The 19,118-nt window shown below is 40.1% G+C and overlaps 1 protein-coding gene across 1 annotated transcript in view; it reads right to left on the bottom strand.

The window, feature by feature from the left end:
- HPGD (15-hydroxyprostaglandin dehydrogenase) overlaps positions 1-19,118 on the bottom strand; it is a 63,611-nt gene that overhangs the window by 25,981 nt on the left and 18,512 nt on the right. The window contains exons 3-4 of the mRNA XM_075860240.1: positions 17,397-17,503; positions 3,559-3,655 (exon numbers count right to left, since the gene is read on the bottom strand). Of these exons, the coding sequence (XP_075716355.1) occupies positions 3,559-3,655; positions 17,397-17,503 (204 nt within the window). The remainder of the gene's footprint in view (positions 1-3,558; positions 3,656-17,396; positions 17,504-19,118) is intronic.

The raw sequence follows: 19,118 nt of genomic DNA, 5'->3' as shown, positions 1-19,118 counted from the left end.
TTTTGGCACCACAAGACCTCTTCAAACCAGACATTTGAGGGTCTAGTTTCTAAAATGGGGTGTTTTATGGGGGTTTCTAATATATTGGTCCCTCAAAGCTACTTCAGAACTGTACTGGTACCTAAAAAAGAGGCTTTTGAAATTTTATTCAAAATATGAGAAATTGCTGCTTATGTTCTAAGCCTTGTAACGTCCTAGAAAAAAACCACTGAATATATCAACCAAATTTTACCACTAACATAAAGCCCAATGTCTCATGAGAAAACAATCTGAGAATCAGTAGGGGTTAAAGAGAACCTTTCAACTGCCCATACATGTGCAGCTGAATACACCATGTAATAGGCAGGGCTGCAGAAATCATGGGTCACTTTACATTTTCTTCCTCTCCTCCTCTGTTATTTAGATATCGGAGCCGTTATATTTGGCGCCCGGTATTTAAATAACCCCCTGAACTGTCATTGGGGCGTGTAATTGGCAAGGGGGCGTGTTACTATCGCTGTGACACTGTCCAATCAGCTACGGACAGTGTTACAGCAAGAGCTGGAGAGAGTGTGTGCGTCTCTGCCGCCACCACTGAACAGAAGAGAAGAAGAAGCTGCGCACCTTTGCTCTCACTCCCCATGGCCCCAATTAATATCCCGGTAATTAAAATCTCCAATTATCATTACTGTATCCGCCTGTGCAGCCCGCTCCATCTGTTTTTATAGCTGATCATCCATCTCCTCAGTTATATTGGGGGGTCTATAGATTACACCAAAACAATTTTTTTTTCAGTATTTACCTCCCTTTGTAATTCCACCCACAAGGTTTCAACCTCCTCACAATCTTCACCCACTATTGTCTCTTTCACACCCTCCTTCATATCACTTCTCACATACAGACATACACCACCACCTTTCCTATTTGTCCTATCTTTTCGAAACAGTGTAATACCCTGTAGATTTACAGCCCAGTCATGAAAATAGTCTAGCCATGTTTCAGCAACACAAACTATATCAATATGTTCCTCCAGTACCTAGGCCTCAAGTGTCCCCATTTTGCTTGCTAGACTTCTGGCATTTGTGAACATATAATTTAACTTGTATTTCAATTTGTCATGTTCGGTATTAGAAATTTGATTATTTGACTTTATTTGGGCATTTTTATTTTCAATGTTGTTTTGTAACAAAAGGTCTCCTTATCCTGTTGTCTAATCCTCTCCCCACAGTCTATTTCGTCCCCACCAATATAGTCTGACCCCTCTCTAACTGAACTACTGCTTTATTTTCTACATTGACCTCCCTCCTGAGCCCTAGTTTAAATACTCCACCACCCCTGCTAGAATTCTTTCCCCCTGCACAGCGGACCCCCTTCCATTCAGGTGCAAATTATCTGCAGAATACATTTTGTACCCCAAAGAAAAGTCAGCCCAGTGCTCTAGGAACCAAAAGCCTTCTCCTCTACACCAAGACATAAGTCATGCATTTAACTCCCTGAGCTCCCGCTGTCTTTCCTGTGATGCACATGGCACAGGCTGTATTCCGTAGAATACTACCTTGGAGGTCCTTCCCTTCAGCTTGTAGCCTAGTTCTTTCAAATTATTATTAAGGCTCCTCCACCTACCATGTATTCTGTCGTTGGTTCCCACATGGACCACGACAGCTGGATCATCACCAGCCCCTCCCAGTAATTTATCCTCCCATTCCACCACATGCCGAAAACTGGCACCAGGAAGACAGCAAACCATTCGGTTGAGGCGGTCTTGGCAACAAATTATTCTATACGTCTTCCTGATTATAGAATCCCCTAGAACTACAAATTGTCTTGCCTTACCTGCATTACCATCCCCCCACGACTACTAGCTGGACTGTTCTCCCGGCTGTTAAGGAGATCAGTCTCCACTAGGGCTGCCATTTCTGAGACAGACACCCTCGCATCATCACCCAACTTGGCAATTTTGCTTGGAATAACAGAAACAGGATTGGACTTCCTTTTCTTGCATCTTTTTCCACTGCCCCTAGCTTAATTAACCCAACTACTTGCCTGGTCCTGCTGACTTATGTCTTCACCCTCCAGATCTACCCCACTAATCGCATACTCAGTGGGCAGCATGCTCCGCTCAAGATTGTAGATCGCCCTCAGTGTTGCATTTTGCTCCTCCAGATCTCTAATGCGATCTTCCAGGTGAACAACATGCTCACATCTGCCATAGAGGTATTCACCCTGGAACTCCGGCTCCAGTCTTGCATACATATGGCAAACTGTGCAGTGAAGAAAACCTCCAATCTGCTATTCAATGTACCAGTTGCAAAAAAACTGTGAACGATTGATATAGTAGAAGAAAAGAAGAGTACTTACAGGGACTTTAACTCCTCTTTTCAACTCTGGTTTCATACCTCCACTTATTACAGCAAGCACTTAGTCAACAAATCCCAATGTGTTTGTTTTTTTACAGGTTTGGTTGTTGGAATACGTTGGATTTGAGGACTACTTCGATGGCGGTGTTTTTTGTTTTATTTTCAATAAAATGGTTAACGAGTGTTGTGTCAGTGTTTTTTTTAACTTTATTACTACTGCCTTAGTAATGGCTGCTGGCTGATTGACTTTGTCCATTACTAAGGCGGGTCTTAGTGTTAACCGGTGCAGAGACTAACACTAACCCTCCATTATTACCCCAGTACCCACCGCGACCAGGGGTACCGGGAAGAGCCAGGTGCGATCCAGTAACCGACTATCTGTAGTGATGGTCGGGCACTGGGCGGGTGCGAAGGCTGGTATTATTAGGCTGGGATATGCCAAAAACCGTGGCCCTTCTCACCCTGGTAAAGCTAGCCCACTGCTGCTATGTTGTATCTGGCTGGTTATGAAAAATTGGGGGACCCCACGTCTTTTAAAAAAAAATAATAAACTAGTTCGACTTATATGACCTATGTGACAGGTCCTCTTTAAATATTCATATTAAAATGATTTTTAAAAGGTCAAAAAGTATCACAGTATCCATGCTTCATATTCATGTAAAGAAACTTGAAGCGGTTTTCCAAGATATAAGATTGATGGCCTATTCTTAGGATAAGACATTAATGTGTGATCAATGAATATTCAACCTCTGAGACGCTTACCAAACTGACAGTGTAGTACGTGTAACACGTATTTCTAACATAACTGATGGTCCTAACACGGATTTGTCTGTTTCAATAGAGCCAAGGTTGGTCTGGGTGGTGCGGCCATAATGCGGACGTTAAAATGCGTCTGTATGACAGCCGTCTGAAAAGAGCCTAACTCTGATCAAATGCTAAATTTTAATTTTTTTGCCTGGAGTTGTGCTTTAAAGATAGTACAGTAGACAGTACAGCATTCATAAAGGCAAAGTAATGATGGAAAGCTATCATATCGGAACTTTTAATTGCTTGTATATGTAATATAACATTTTGCACTGTGCTCTTGACACTGTGGCCAGACATGGCAGTTTATACAGCTGCAGCTACTTCTCTTTGGCACATACATGTTTTGTATGCATATTTCAATCTATATGTAATTGCACATTCCTGATGTTACTAATGAACGGAATCAATATCTTACCTGCCAGAGATGATATGTTTATTATGACTCCTCCACGACCTCCATTTTTTTTGTTCATAAATTCTAAGGCGATATAGGTTCCTCTTATAACTGAGATCTGAAACAGAAAGTATGGGATATGAGAAATGCTTCTAATGCATCTAGAACAGATCATGTAGATATGTTCAACTTTGCAGGAACTAATATCGAAATGTTAAATAGAGTTCACATCCAGCTGAAAATGGAAAAAAAATGCGTTATAGACTATTAAATCGAATAGACAAGGTGCTTTAAGCCAGCCAGAGGCATACAGCTTTTTAGCTATTTCGACAAATGAAATTTGTAAATATTACAGCAAATGGCCATAATATGAACTAGATAGTTTATTTGAGGAAATATACATACACTAACAATGGTTCAGCAGATTTCAATTTACAGATATGACAGTCCTATGTAGAACCTCATCTAACAATCATGGTTTGGCCTCTTGATAAAATGTGGATTCTCGGCACTTGCATTGAGTGGTCAAATACCACCGAGCCCCACAAAAGTCTTCAACTCACACAAAAAATACAAAATTTCGTAAAAAGGGGTCATTTTTCAACTGCATTTGGGCAGAACACCTTACATGCAAGCACAAAAATGTCTTCATTTAAGAGAAAGAAATACCTGAATAATTGGATGGGTTAAAGGAGAGATCCCAACAACAGAATTAACATGACTAAAGCAGCGCTGATATTGTTATATGGACAGGCTAATTATTCCTTCTCTTCTCTAAAACTTTGCTCATTTAATTGTAATGCTAGATCTAATGGAAAATGTAATCAGAAAAATAAAATTCTAAAAGAGGTTTTCCCACCCAAAATTTGTATCGTATCTCATATCAACTCAGTTGGATGTTTCCATATCTCTTTTTTACTTTAAAGGAACAGTGTCATCACAATTTTTTTTTTAATATGTTAAAGATGTTAGTGCTTTATTAAAAACGTTTATATTTATTTGTGTGTTTGTGTTTTACTTTTTCTTATTTTTACACTTTTTCTTCCCTATGGGGGCTGCCATTTTTTGTTCCATTTCTGTATGTGTTGATTAACGACACATACAGACATGGAATACGGCAGCCACAGTCCCATAGGGACTGCGAACGGGTCCCGTCCCATCCACTTCTGTGTACGCCGTCTGTGTGGGAACTGCGCATGCGCCGCTCCAATACTGTCCAATTTGAAATGCGCGCCGTCCAGCGCCATTTTCCTGTGGACCGGAAGTCGCGGCCAGACAGTAAGATTACTACTTCCGGTCGCGGCTTCCGGACTTGTGCACTTGGACCAGCGGCAGCAGACGGAGCGGACGGGCCGGAGGGAGCCGCGGCGGCAGGAGCAGGTAAGAGATTTCTATGTATGTTCGTGTTTGTGTACGTTTACTACTGTATGTAAACCTACTACACTGTGTGTTAGCTCAAAAAATGGCGACACACAGTGTAGGAGGTTAGACCGTTCAAACCCCTCGTTTATCCCGGCACTAGCCAGGATAAAGGAGGGGGGGATGCTGAGAGCTCACTAGAGCGAGGGCTTTTTACCCAATTTTGCAATGCTGCAATTTTGGGAATAGCTCCATCTAGTGACCAGCAATGGGAAATATTATAAATTAGAATCTAATTTATAATATTTCCTGACTCGTGAAAAAAATAAAAAAAATGTGAACAATGTTTAATCACCTACACACTAAATGTTTAATTAAAAAAAAAACAACATGTTTTTCTGGCAACACATTCCCTTTAATGGAGTGTGACCACTTGCCCTACCACTTTTCTGCAGGGAATATAGATCGGGCATTCCCCTTCTAAGGGTATGTGGGAGGTCCCAGCATCTAACAAACTTTGATGACATATCTAATATTGGCTTCTGAATTTTCTGTTGTTTATGCTTTTTTTATGCAAATTAATATGGCATTTGCAAAGTCTAAACACATTTACTAGCTATGTTATATGTGATGCCACTCATCTATGTAGCAAATCAAAAGAATTGTCTGAAAAAAATCAACACAGTGTTTTAATAGTCCCCCCAAAAGCAAACACTATAGGGGGTGTTAGCAGCCCCCATAAATATTCGATCTTTGATGGGTCCAGTTTATTGATAGGTTTATTGTTATGCCAATTTGCAGGTGAGTTTATGCTTAGTAGACACTTATATTCAATGGGCTCTGATGAAATCAACATCTGGTATATTGTAAGTGGATGACAAAGCAACCGCACAGTCTTATGTAATTTTTAGCTTCCTTTCATGTGCAGAATATCCACTTTCCAAGGTCTTCTTATGACTGCATGGTTATTATAAATCATTCATGTCTGTCATAGGCTGTCAAAGATCGCCCGGGATTGGTAATTCCTTACATGTCTGAACATAATGTGTTTTTGGCGTGGTAAGTTTGTTGATTCAGAGATTTAAGTTTTTCAGAGACCTAATGACAATGCATAGATCAACAATTATTCTATCGGGAATGTTCTCTAACTGGGTTAAAGGTAACTTTTTCATATTTTATTTATCTTGACTCTGATAACTTCCTGCAGCGTGATATCACACAACAAAAGTCATTGAAAAGTCATTGAAAAAGTAAAGATAAGGGATCTAGGCATTGTTTATTTAATGTGTTAAAAGTCAAGATAAAGACGGCTACATCTATATTTGCAACACCTGTTGTGTGCTTTAAAAAGAAGACATGTCTCTATGAAATTACCTTTGAGCTGTTCTCGCTCATAAGAAATACAGTGTATATATACATATATATATATATATATATATATATATACAAAAAATAATAAATAAAAATAAAGAAATATATATATACATGCACATCAATTAGCTATAGCATTAAAACCAGTGATGGGTGAAGTGAATAACTTCTTGTGAGAATAGCACCTGTCAAGTGGTGGAACATATTATGCAGCAAGTGAACAGTCAATTCTTGGAGTTGATATGCTAAAAGCAGGAATAATGGGCAAACATAAGGATCTGAACGGCTTTAGCAAGAGCCAAATTGTGTTGGAAAGACAACCGGTTCAGAGCATCTCATAACGGTTGGTCTTGTGTGGTGTTACCCTGTATGCAGTGATTAGTACCTATCAAAAGTGGTCCAAGGAAGAACAACCCGTGAACTGGGTACAGGGTCATGGGCACCCAAGGCTCGTTTATGTGTGGGGATTATGAAGGCTAGCCCACCTGGTCTGATCTCACAGAAGAGCTACTATAGCAAAAATTGCTTAAATAAAATAATGCTGGCTATGATAAGAAAAAAGTGTTAGAACACACAGTGCATCACAGCCTGGTGGGTGCATTTGGGGCCGGGAAGCTGCAGAACGGTCAGAGTGCCAATACTGACCATTGTCGCCCACTGATGGAAACGTGAGCATCAGAATTGGACCAGGGAGCAATGAAAGAAGTAGGCCTGGTCTGATGAATCACATTTTCTATTAAAAGAGGTCTATGGCCGGGTGCATGTGCATTGCTTACCTGGGGAAGAGAAAGAAACCAGCATGCACTATGGGACGAAGGAAAGCCAGCAGAGGCAGTGTGATGATCATGTGGATGTTACTTTGACACGTACCACCTACCTAAACATTATTGCAGACCAAGTAAACTACTTCATGGCAACGGTATTCCCTAATAGCTGTGACCTTTTTCAGCCTGGGTAATGTGCCCTGCCACACAGAAAAAATTGTTTATAAATGGCTTTAGGTGTTGACTTGTGCTCCAAATTTCCCAGATCTCAATCCTATCACGCATTTGTGGGATGTGCTGGAAAAACAAGTCTGATCGATTGGGGGCCCCACCTTGCAACATGCAGAACACATTCAGAGATCTTGTGGAGTCCATGGTTCAACGGGTCAGAGCTGTTGTGGTGTCAAGAGGGGGTCTTATACTATATTAGGCAGGTGGTTTTAATGTTATGGCTGATCGGTGCACATATATATACACCTATATTATGTGTTTTACTGTGACAATAATAATTAGATAGGAACATCTGTGGGATCAAAAACATATGTTTCCCTTCTGAAGGCCATTTAAAACCAACTCAGTTGAACATGATAATGAGGCCTTGTCTGATGCAATTCTGTTTGGACTTTAGCGATACAAGCATCTGTACATGAAGGCTTGTCCAAATGTCAGCTCAAGAGCCATCCTCATTGCAGCCAGACCCTGTTGATGAGTTGGTAAGTGAATATGTCTTACTAACATTCACTGATTTAACATATAACAGGATGCCGGCCGCTCTATAGATCTGCTACATTTTAAAAGGACAGGTCTAAGGCAGATGGTTGATGCTCAGGTTGCGGCTCAGTACTGCCATACCTTGGCCGAGCAACAAGGTTCTTTGAATCCTATCCATTTGTGAAGGTGTTTGTTGCTAGCTATTCTGGATTTGACCCGTACTGTTTCCTGACTTTACCTTTGGGTTGCTGCCCGCCCTGATCTGTATTTGTCTTATCGTGTTGCATGAACTCTGCCAGCCCTGACCTCAGATTTGTACAATCATGTTTCTGTTTATCAATTCTAGTACCTGGCTTTGGAAATACCATCTGCAAGTTGTAATTGGAGAAAACTCCAACCTGGGGATTGCCTGCACAAAATACACACCCCCATGAGGGGCATTTTGATTGATTAATCCCCTTGACTCCACCACCAGGTTTAGCCCTAACCAAATCTAATATTAACACATTGAGTCCAAACTCTTTTCCCGAAGCCTAACTGTCATATTGCTCCATTTTGTCAATGGCAGTGACGACTGGTAACATCTGTTAAGATTATACACATTTTTCAAAATTTCAAATTGATGAGCTAAAGTTAAATTCATCTTTATTTACCTTATTCTCCGATTCTACTCTTTCATTTAAAGTTTGTTTGAATAAAAATCAAACAATGAAAAGGTCAAAAGGAAGAAATTGTCTTAACCTAGAAGGATAAAGCAAACATGGCAGATTTAAACAAACTGTTTGAGAAGAGAATGCCAAAAACAGCCATCTGGAGGCTCTGAAGTTTTTGTAAGTAATAGGGCTGTAAATGAAGCAGCCATTAATATCAATGTTCTATCACTGATGCATAATACAAATACTAATAAACTTCCAGAACGTCTCAAAGTAGAATCAATAAGAGTTTAACTACATAATAATAGCAATCTTTCCATGTATAAGTTGACAACCATGCAATTTGGCTAAAAGTATGATTAAACTGAGGGTGAACTACTGTTATTGTACAATTTCTTCAAACACAATTGTGACAAACCGAACAAATTGTAAGGATTTTTATTTTCTAGATCATTGCCAGCATTTGCTGTAATCCACAGTCAGTTGGTTATTCAAAATGGCTATTATGGACTCTACACGGTAAGTCTCCTGCTAATACATTCTGTTTATTTATGATCTATATAACGGATATGTAGCTTGTGTCTTAAGATCGCTACACATGACCTAATATTTCTGCATTGGTTTATGCAGGGGGAAGCAAAGACCACTGTCATAGCTCAAGGAAATATACAACATGTAAATTTACAAGCAATTGAAACAATCGATTCCATACTTCACTGCCAGTGGCACCGTAGGTGTTGCTGAGGTGGCCGATGTCTCACCAACATGTTAGTAAGACATCTGCCTCACTATAGCCAGCATTAACTGCTTCTCGACATTTCACGTACATGTAAGTGACATCTTGCTCTAGTGGCCGGGATCGGAGATAACTCTGATTCTGTTTCTTTAACCGCTTAGATTCAGGGGTCAATAGCGATTTCAGCCTCTAAACAGTTAGACAGTGGTGTGTCCATGTGTTGTCATAGCAGCCGGGGCCCTATGAAGACCCCCAGGTTTGCCATGATGGTCCTCTTTTTAAGCCCTGCCAGAGGCAGGTCTTCATTAGAAGACGTGACTTGCACAATACACTGAAATATATGTGTAAGCATATTATGCAAGCAATTTAACGATCGCATGTTCAAATACTCTAGGGGAAGCAAAAAAATTGAAACAGTAGTTTACTTATATATCGTTTTTAATCATTTAGAGTGAAAAAGATATTAAAAACCCCTCTTCGCATTTTTCCCTAAAAATAATGTAAGCAATTAAAAAATAAACATAATAGGTATTGCAGCGTCCATAACAATTTGAACAATTGCAATATAACATTATTTATCCTGCACTGTGAACGCCGTAAAGAAAAAAAAATGCCAGAAAGGCTGGATCAAGCAAAAGATCCAGAGTAAACATGCTAATAGAAAAATCATTTACATATAGGCAGTGAAAGAAACCCCATGCATATCGCCGTTCACAAAGTCGGCTTTCTCAGGGGTGCTCAGAAATACCATGGGTTCATCTTAAATAGTGTGACCAATTACAAACAAATAATAAATATCTTAAATGTTACACCTATCTCTACCTACGCAGTTGGGGGACTCGGCATGCTATGTTTAACAATGCACCTGCGTGAGGTATCAGTGTCTCTTAAAGTGCGCATGCGCAAGAAGTGAACATCAACATGCGTCTGTGCATAATGTAAAATGGAGCGGCGGGTACGTCAACAAACCCAGGGGTACCAATAGGGGTATAGACATAATCATACACATGCGTTCTAAGGTATCTAGATATATATACACACTTATGTGGAAAAATATAGTAGTATGTATAATAGCCAAATAGCACCCATAAAACCTCAATAGCCAAACATATCTTCTGGTAAGTAATATAATTACATAAAGATAAAATAAATAGCAATGGTGCATATTATGTACCATGGACGCAGTGAAACCTGAACATACTATATAATATAGATGCATTGAATCCTGAATATTGGTCCCCTAAACACATCACAATGCGTCCCCCATATGCTTTGTGGTTTGCATTGGCTCCAAAAGAGATTTTTCTGATACATTTCTCAATCGTATGATATAAAGATAAAACATTTATTGATGGCACATTTAGTGGGCGCAATAAAACTTGAATCAAGCCATTTTTGGTCCCCAAACACCTCATCTAGCACCAATGATTATATGTTTAAGGCCTCGTTTACACGAGCGTGATATATGTCCGTGCGACGCGCGTGCTTTTCACGCGTGTCGTACGGACCTATGTAAGTCTATGGGGGCATGCAGACAGTCCGTGAGTTTTGCTCAGCGTGAGTCCACTGGAAAAAAACTCACGACATGTCCTTTATTTGTGCGCTGTTCGCGCATCACGCACCCATTGAAGTCAATGGGTTCGTGAAAATCACGCGCACCACACGGAAGCACTGCCGTGGGATGCACGTGATTCGCACAACAGCAGTCAAAAGTATGTTTGCAAACAGAAAAGCACCACATGCTTTTCTGTTGACAAACATCCAAACGGAGTGTCATCATGATGGCGGCTGCGCGAAAATCACGCAGCCGCGCATCATACAGAGCTGACACACAGAGCTGGTAAGTGCTTTTTGCGCACGCAAAACGCCGCGTTTTTTACGTGCGCAAAACGCACACGCTCGTGTAAACCAGGCCTAAGAGTGAAAAATGAGTAACACCAATGAATTATAAAATGTGTGCATAATAACTGCATCTATGCAACCATACACCAATAATGGTAAGTAACAAAACCTTTGAAGAATAGTAAATGGGTCTCAGAATATGGCAACACAAAACAAATGTTTTTTTGTTAAAGAAGTAAAACCTAAAAAAAACCTGTATAAATTTAATACTGCCGAGATCGTATTGACAACAAAATAAACATGTTATTTTTACCGCATGATGAACGCCGTAAAAACGAAACACAAAAAACATTACTGGTTTTTTTCCATTCCTCCCCACAAAATAATTTTTAATAGTTTCACAGTACCTTATATGGTACCATAAATGGTGCAATTAAAAACTATGTTGATGGAAAAAATTAAAAAGTTATAACTCTTGGAATACGGGGAGAACAAAATGTCCTATGTATACATCAGTTTTATGTACATGACATTAGTCATCCGATTCAGTCTTCAGTGACTGCAATTTACCATGTTGTATACACCGTGTTCCAAATTATTATGTACATTGGATTTAAGTGTCATAAACATTTAATTATTAGTTTTTCAATGAAACTCATTCATGGTATTGTGTCTTAGGGCTCTTTGGATCATTGTAATCAATCTCAGACACCTGTGATAATTAGTTTGCCAGGTGTGCCCAATAAAAGGAAAACTACTTAAGAAGGACCTTCCACATTATTAAGCAGGCCACAGGTTTCAAGCAATATGGGAAAGAAAAAGGATCTCTCTGCTGCCGAAAAGCGTGAAATAGTGCAATACCTTGGACAAGGTATGAAAACATTGGATATTTCAAGAAAAATTAAGCGTGATCATCGTACTGTGAAAAGATTTGTGGCTGATTCAGAGCACAGACGGGTTAGTTCAGATAAAGGCATAATGAGGAAGGTTTCTGCCAGACAAATTAATAGGATTAGGAGAGCAACTGCTAAAATGCCATTGCAAAGCAGCAAACAGGTATTTGAAGCCGCTGGTGCCTCTGGAGTCCCGCGAACCTCAAGGTGTAGGATCCTCCAGAGGTTTGCAAGTGTGCATAAAGCTATTATTCGGACACCCCTAAACAATGCTCACAAGCAGAAACGGTTGCAGTGGGCTCAGAAATACATGAAGACTAATTTTCGAACCGTCTTGTTTACTAATGAGTGCCGTGCAACCCTGGATGGTCCAGATGGATGGAGTAGTGGATGGTTGGTGAATGGCCACCATGTCCCAACAAGACTGCAATGTCAGCAAGGAGGTGGCGGAGTCATGTTTTGGGCTGGAATCATGCAGAGAAATCAGGTAGGCCACTTTAGGGTCTCTGACGGTGTGAAAATGACCTCTGCAAAGTACGTAGAGTTTATGACTGACCACTTTCTTCCGGGGTACAAAAAGAAGAACCCTTCCGTAGCAAAATTATCTTCATGCATGACAATGCACCATCTAATGCTGCAAAGAATACCTCTGTGTCATTGGCTGCTTTGGCAATAAAAGGAGAGAAACTCATGGTGTGGTCCCCATGTTCCCCTGACCTCAACCCTATTGAGAACCTTTGGAGGATCCTCAAGCAAAATATCTTTGAGGGTGAGAGGCAGTTCACATCAAAACAGAAGCTCTGGGAGATTATTCTGACAACCTGCAAAGATATTCAAGCAGAAACTGTCCAAATACTCACAAATTCAATGGATGCAAGAATTGTGAAGGTGATATCAAAGAAGGGGTCCTATGTTAACATGGAACTTGGCCTGTTAAGTTTTTTTTTTATTGAAAGAGCTTTTGATTTCTGTAAATATGACCTCTCTTTACAACCTTTAAAATGTTTTGATCTCTGTTGTGCATAATAATTTGAAACAGTGCATTTTTGAGTTTTTTACTTCTAAAAAAAAAATCTGTTATCATTAGGAGATTTGTTCAATAAAATTTGCATTATACTCCGACGGTTGATGGCTTGAAGATTATAATGACGGTCATTTGCATCGACTATTTAGGAAAATCAGCGAAAAATAACATTTGCATAATAATTTGGAACGCGGTGTACTCTCCTCAACATTGACATTGTAAGGGCCTGTTCACATCAGCGTTGGCTTTCCGTTCCGGGGTTCCGTCAGAGGTTTCCGTTGGGTGAACCCCGCAACGGAAAGTCAAACCGAAACCACAGCTTCCGCTTCCGTCACCATTGATATCAATGTTGACGGAAACATTGCTAATGGTTTCTGTTCGTCACCATTCCGACTGGTTTCTCTTTTAAGGAAGGAATCAATAGCGGAGTCGACTGCGTCGGAATGGTGATGAACGAAAACCATTACCAATGTTTCCGTCACCATTGATATCAATAATGACGGAAACGGAAGCTGGGGTTTCAGTTTGACTTTCCGTTGCGGGCTTCATCCGACGGAAACCTCCGGAACGGAAAGCGAACGGTGATGTGAACAGGCCCTAACACCAAGAAGGGCAAGCTATAAGGTTATGACAGTTGAGGAAGTAGCAGGTGTCACAAAGATATGCAAATTATCACATTTTCCAGCACCAGGTTCCAATCTGTGTCATGTGGGGGGCATAAAAGCCAGATTGAAATAAAAGTTTTTTAACCACATGAAACCTCAGAAATCAGATCAAGCGGTTTGGGATGATTGCGCGATGCCTCCTGTTCATCGACGAGCCAGTTATCGCCACTTGCAAACTGAGAGGGACAGAATCCTTGAACTGAGAGACCTTGGTTTATCACTCTGGGAGATAACTAAGCGGTTAGGCAAGATTTCAGCACTTTTTAACATTCCATGTCCCAGAGGTTAGGAGTACAACAACGAATGGGAGTGACAGCAAAAGGCAGCAGAGGCCAACCTCTGCACGGTTGGATCGCTTGATTGGAAGAATGGCGCGTAGTGACTCATTCTGTGATGCAAGTGAACTTAAACGTTGTCTCCCAAGCCTAGGGCGGCAACCAGTGTCCACACAAACCATCAGAAGGTGTTTGCACGACATTGGGCTACGAGCCAGACGTCCAGCTACAGGTGTTGCATTAACCACATGCCACCACTCTCAAAGGCTATCACGGTGCACAGCAAGACGGCAATGGAGGCTGGAATGAAGGTCTATCCTCTTCAGCGATGAGTCCCGCTTTTTGTCTCGAACACAATCAGGGCCGGCCTTAGAGTAGATGGCGCCCCGTGCAAAATTATCAGCTGCTGAGTAGCCAGGCCCGGGCGCTTCTGAAACCCAAGCAGTGGAAGGGAGCCAGCACACCGCCCCCTTCCACCTGCTGGAGTGGTGTGCCCTGTACAATGGCACAGGTCGCACACTCCTAAGGCCAGCCCTGGACACAATAATAGCTGGAAATTGGTCTGGAGACCATGTGGGCAACGCCATGAAGAGGCCTTCACAAGGGAACATCACACCGTGTGGGGTGGCATAATGTATGTACGGTAGGGGTAGTCATCGTTTCAGGTGTACTAACAGCTCGGCGTTACATTGATTTGGTCATGGAACCAGTGGCTTTGCTATTTCTCCAAAGTGTCCCTGGAGCAGTTTTTCAACAGGACAACGCCAAGCCGCATGTTGTTCGTGCTACTGTGAGCAGCCAGTGTGGCCTAAACATGCTACTATGGCCTGCAGCATCTCCAGACTTGTCTCCCATCGAGCATGTCTGGGACATCATTGGTCGGCAAATGCAAAGGGAACTGCAAGCAACCAATCTTGATGATTTGCGTGCCCAAGTGCATAAAGCGTGACATAACATTCCTCAGACAACCATTAATAACCTCATTTATAGCATGCCAAGGCATGTAAGTGTGTGTATTTCTGTGCATGGCGCTCAAACTCGATACTGAATAAATCAAGATGTTTGGAATATTTTGTTTACATTTTTTTATCATTTGCATGTCATTAACATGTCTATCGATCCTGTGATTTCCACAATTCCAAAACTTTTCCTTCTTGGTTTTGCAATTTCAATATTGAGGATGGTATTAGGATATGTGTGCATGTTAGGAAAATGATCGCTTCTGACCAATTGAAATTTCTTCCACTGGTCTTCACTAGACAATTACACACAGAGGTGACATTTCCAGAGGAAAATGAATGTCAAAATCTTTTACTCCCTCTAATAACTGCGCTCAAATTTTACTTAAACTACACGGCTTCTTCCAATACCCCCCCTGCTACTTGTCCATAACACATCAAGAAGCTAACATGTTTTTCTTCACTCCTCCGCCCACAGTATTTTTATAGCTAGCCCTCCTATCCTGCCCACCACCCTCCCACTTTTTCTCTCCACCACCCTTAAATCATCACCAAGTCATCACCAAGTCTGACCACCCAAACAAAGAGGGATCACCACAGTGGGAGACTAGACTGAATACAGTACTTCATTCCCATGCCTCCTGTTTTATTGCTGTTTTGAATTTTAAAAAAGTCCAGAATAACGTAACATGAAAATAATTGTGTGGGGAATAATCGTCTTGATTGTAGCAGAACTACCTGTATGATCTAGCGCTAAATACATTTAATAGCACACTGTCTTTTATTGAGACCTTAACAAGAATAATACCTTAAATTACTGAAAGACACAAATATGATTTGATATAACTACTTCTCATGTAAGAACCTGTACATGCAGGAATGTATTCTGTTTAATATTAGGGATTGGCACATTTTCTGTACGTGCACAATAAGTATTAATATATGGATAAAATGACAGTGATGGATATTTTGAATACATTGTACAAATTCTAAAAAAAATGCTTTAGCAGTTATTTTTCTCTTAACATGAGGTATAGTGAATTAATTTTACTTAAAATAATAAATCCATTAAAATGCATTACAATAAAATACAGTGAAATTATTTTAATCTGACATCCAACAATTCAGATACTCTGGAATCTCAGAAGTATAAGATATGAACTTCTACAAACCCTTCATTACCTTCTCTCTAATTTACACAATTTATCTCGGAGGCTTCAGGCTACTGACAGGCAGAGGTATGTCTATGATGAAGTAAACTAAGCCAGTTGCTGAAGACACTAAGATTTGCATTCTTTAACATATTACAGTGTTCCAGATAACACTGACGGTGCACCCATAAAGAATGCAAATGAGAACGATTTCCTGTTTTATTGTTCTATCTATTCCAGTGTCTGTATGAAAATGTATCATTGATGGATGATTTTAACACCAATGTTAGGGTACATTCACATGTGTTGGTCATAGTGTGGTACAAAACGCATCATTACGGCACAGAATTTAATTTTTTATTTTTTAAACGGCATTTGTTTTTTTTGTGGTTTTGCCGCAATTGTGATCATGGTTTTGACTGGAAACAGGAAATAAATTTAGAACAGGAAAAGTGTTTGATGTTTTGTAGACCTCTTTGTAATTATAGCGATCATTCATGCTAAAATGTCTACAAAATAAAAGGTATGAGCAAATCTTTAAAAATGCACTTCTCCATTGATCTTCTAATATGTAAATCGCTTTGATTCATTCTACCATCCCATACATACATGATTCCATTCTGGAAAGTGGCCTGAAGGGGATGAAATATCAGTCCAGTTTGGTCCTACAGTACAGTGCTTTCTAAAAACATGGCAACATGTAATTTATTAAGTGTGTGTTTAAGTACTGTGCAAACATAAAAGACCAACCTGTCTTTTATTGAATTTCCAGTCCAAGTGGCCATAAAGTACAAATCAAATTTATTAGTGTCCGAAAAAAGCTGAAAATTTAAGGCCCTTTTACGTGGGCCAATTATTGGGCAAACGCACGTTCACAGGTCAGTTCCTGATCATTGCCCTGTGTTACCAGGGCAAAGATCAGCCGATGAACAAGCAAACGCTCATTCATCGGCTGATTGTATCGTTTATGCTGCAAGAAATATTATCGTTCTCGGCAGCACATCTCCCTGTGTAAATAGGGTGATGTGCTGCCGACATATTGGAAATGTATGGGGACGAGCGTAGTAACGCATAGCTGCTTGGGAAAGGGGGCAAACGAGCGCTGATCAACGAGCTATCTACTCAAACACACATCAGCTACCTTGCGCATTTCTTAAGGGTGATTTACAAGGGCCAATTATTGGCATCATCTGCTTGTTTAAAATCGTAAAGATAAATTGGTCAGTATAAATGAAAGAGAAGATCAACGATAAAACTCTCATTTATGGTTGATCTTCATTGATTTTACCGCTCTAAAAATCATTGATATTGGGTTGCAAGATTGACAATTTTAAGAACATAGACATCTTTTAAAGTTTTTAGGACAGTTGAGGGCCTAATGACTATATATACAGTTTGTGGGCTACTGAGTTTAATTGTCCAACTTCATTAAATCTATAAACTTCATACAACTTACCAAGTTAACTTCAATAGTCTTTTCCCAGTCTTTTTCATTGTTTACGCCAGCGTTGTTCACCAGGATGTCCAACCTCCCAAAATGTTCCACTGTCTTTTGAAATGCATCTAGAACATAAACATGGCACATAAAAAGAACGGTCCACTTTCTTTGAAGATCTTGATGGATATTATCAACATATCTGATTATGACCATGCCATATATAATTTAACAGGTACCAACATGATAATCATGACATTTTAAGGCCATGCTTACGTGGCACGGATTTACTATAGGTAAATCCGCCATGTATTTTTTAAAATATCCGTGACAGAAATCCACAGCTGAATCTCGCATTTCTCTGCAGCGGATTTGCCAGCAGATCCGCACACGGAGATTCTAATTCAATACAGAAAATCTGCGGGGGTTTTTTTGTGGAATCCGTGGCAATAATTAATATGCTTGGCAATTTAAATGTACAATATGAATATGGTCTTAAAGTTACAATTGATTTGATTCTCTTGGACCTATTTTTCTAGATGCTAGACTGATGTCTCTCTTATCTATAAAGTCATAAAGAGGATTTCTAATATTAATTTATTGCTGAAACTAATGGTTCCTCCTAAAAAATAATTACTGAGTAAATTTCATGCCCATTCATTTGCCCCTTATTGTCCAGTGTATGTAAAATCTGCATAGTGCTACATGTGTTCAGAACATTACATCCTCTCCTAACCATGGTGGTCTTATACACAGGACAGATTTTAAGTTTAATACTGTGGCGTAGCAATAGGGGTCGCAGCGAGCCAAAGCCAGGGGGGCCCGCGGCCCCCCGCACCACGTCTATAAAAAATTACTATAGTAACTAGGGCCTATGTAATAAAATACACGGGCCCCTATTACTATAGTGATAACAATATACTTGGCCTCCTCATTCCTGAGTGCAGCGGAGGTCCTGGTGCTACTAAATCATGAGGGATACTGTATTCTTAGGTTAAACACTATAGTCCCTAATGGTCTTAATAAAAGAAATGATCTTATTATGAATTACTAATGTTTTGTATACATTTTGAAACTTTTTTGAGATCTTACATATTTTTGTATGTTTTACATGTCATTCACTTTTCCATTATTGTATACACATGATTAAAGTGGGTGGTATTCTTTCCTGGCTACTATTTTAGCCACACACTTCCACTTCCTCCCCTATCTATGAGTAATGGCTCTTGAGAGCTAGAAATGCGTCACAGGGGACGGACGCTTTATGTAATCTGTCCACTCCATGTTGCTTGGTTTTATCCGCTGGCTATTCTAATTAAAGCAAATTATTTTTATGTTCCACAAGGAGTGCTGATGCTTTCCTCCTGAATACTGTATTATGTATATACTCCTATAGTCATACCTCTGTGCTTTTTGTGCCTACTTGCCTTAATACGGAATAGAAGGGCATTCCTACTTTGAGTCAGAAATTCCCACATGACCACCTACTTGTTACCTAAAGGATATATTGATTTCAATTGAAGGGACAGCCTGCCAGACACCAACAATAAAATATGGCTAGATATGCAACAAGTCACTTTGAACAAATAAGAGAATACCGTCTCTGCTATATTGGGGTTATTGCAGAGATTGGCCCGCTCAAAGTGTTCATTGCCTGGGGTAAAATTAAAAGAAAGGTTTTTGGATCTTCAAGTTTTTCCTTTCCTTTCACTTCCCCTTTCCCTTACCATTCCCCTTTCACTT

Source organism: Rhinoderma darwinii, chromosome 1 (genome assembly GCF_050947455.1).
Source record: "Rhinoderma darwinii isolate aRhiDar2 chromosome 1, aRhiDar2.hap1, whole genome shotgun sequence".
Lineage (NCBI taxonomy): Eukaryota > Metazoa > Chordata > Amphibia > Anura > Rhinodermatidae > Rhinoderma > Rhinoderma darwinii.
The sequence above is the reverse complement of the archived record's forward strand: the minus strand, read 5'-3'. Positions and strand labels throughout refer to the sequence as shown.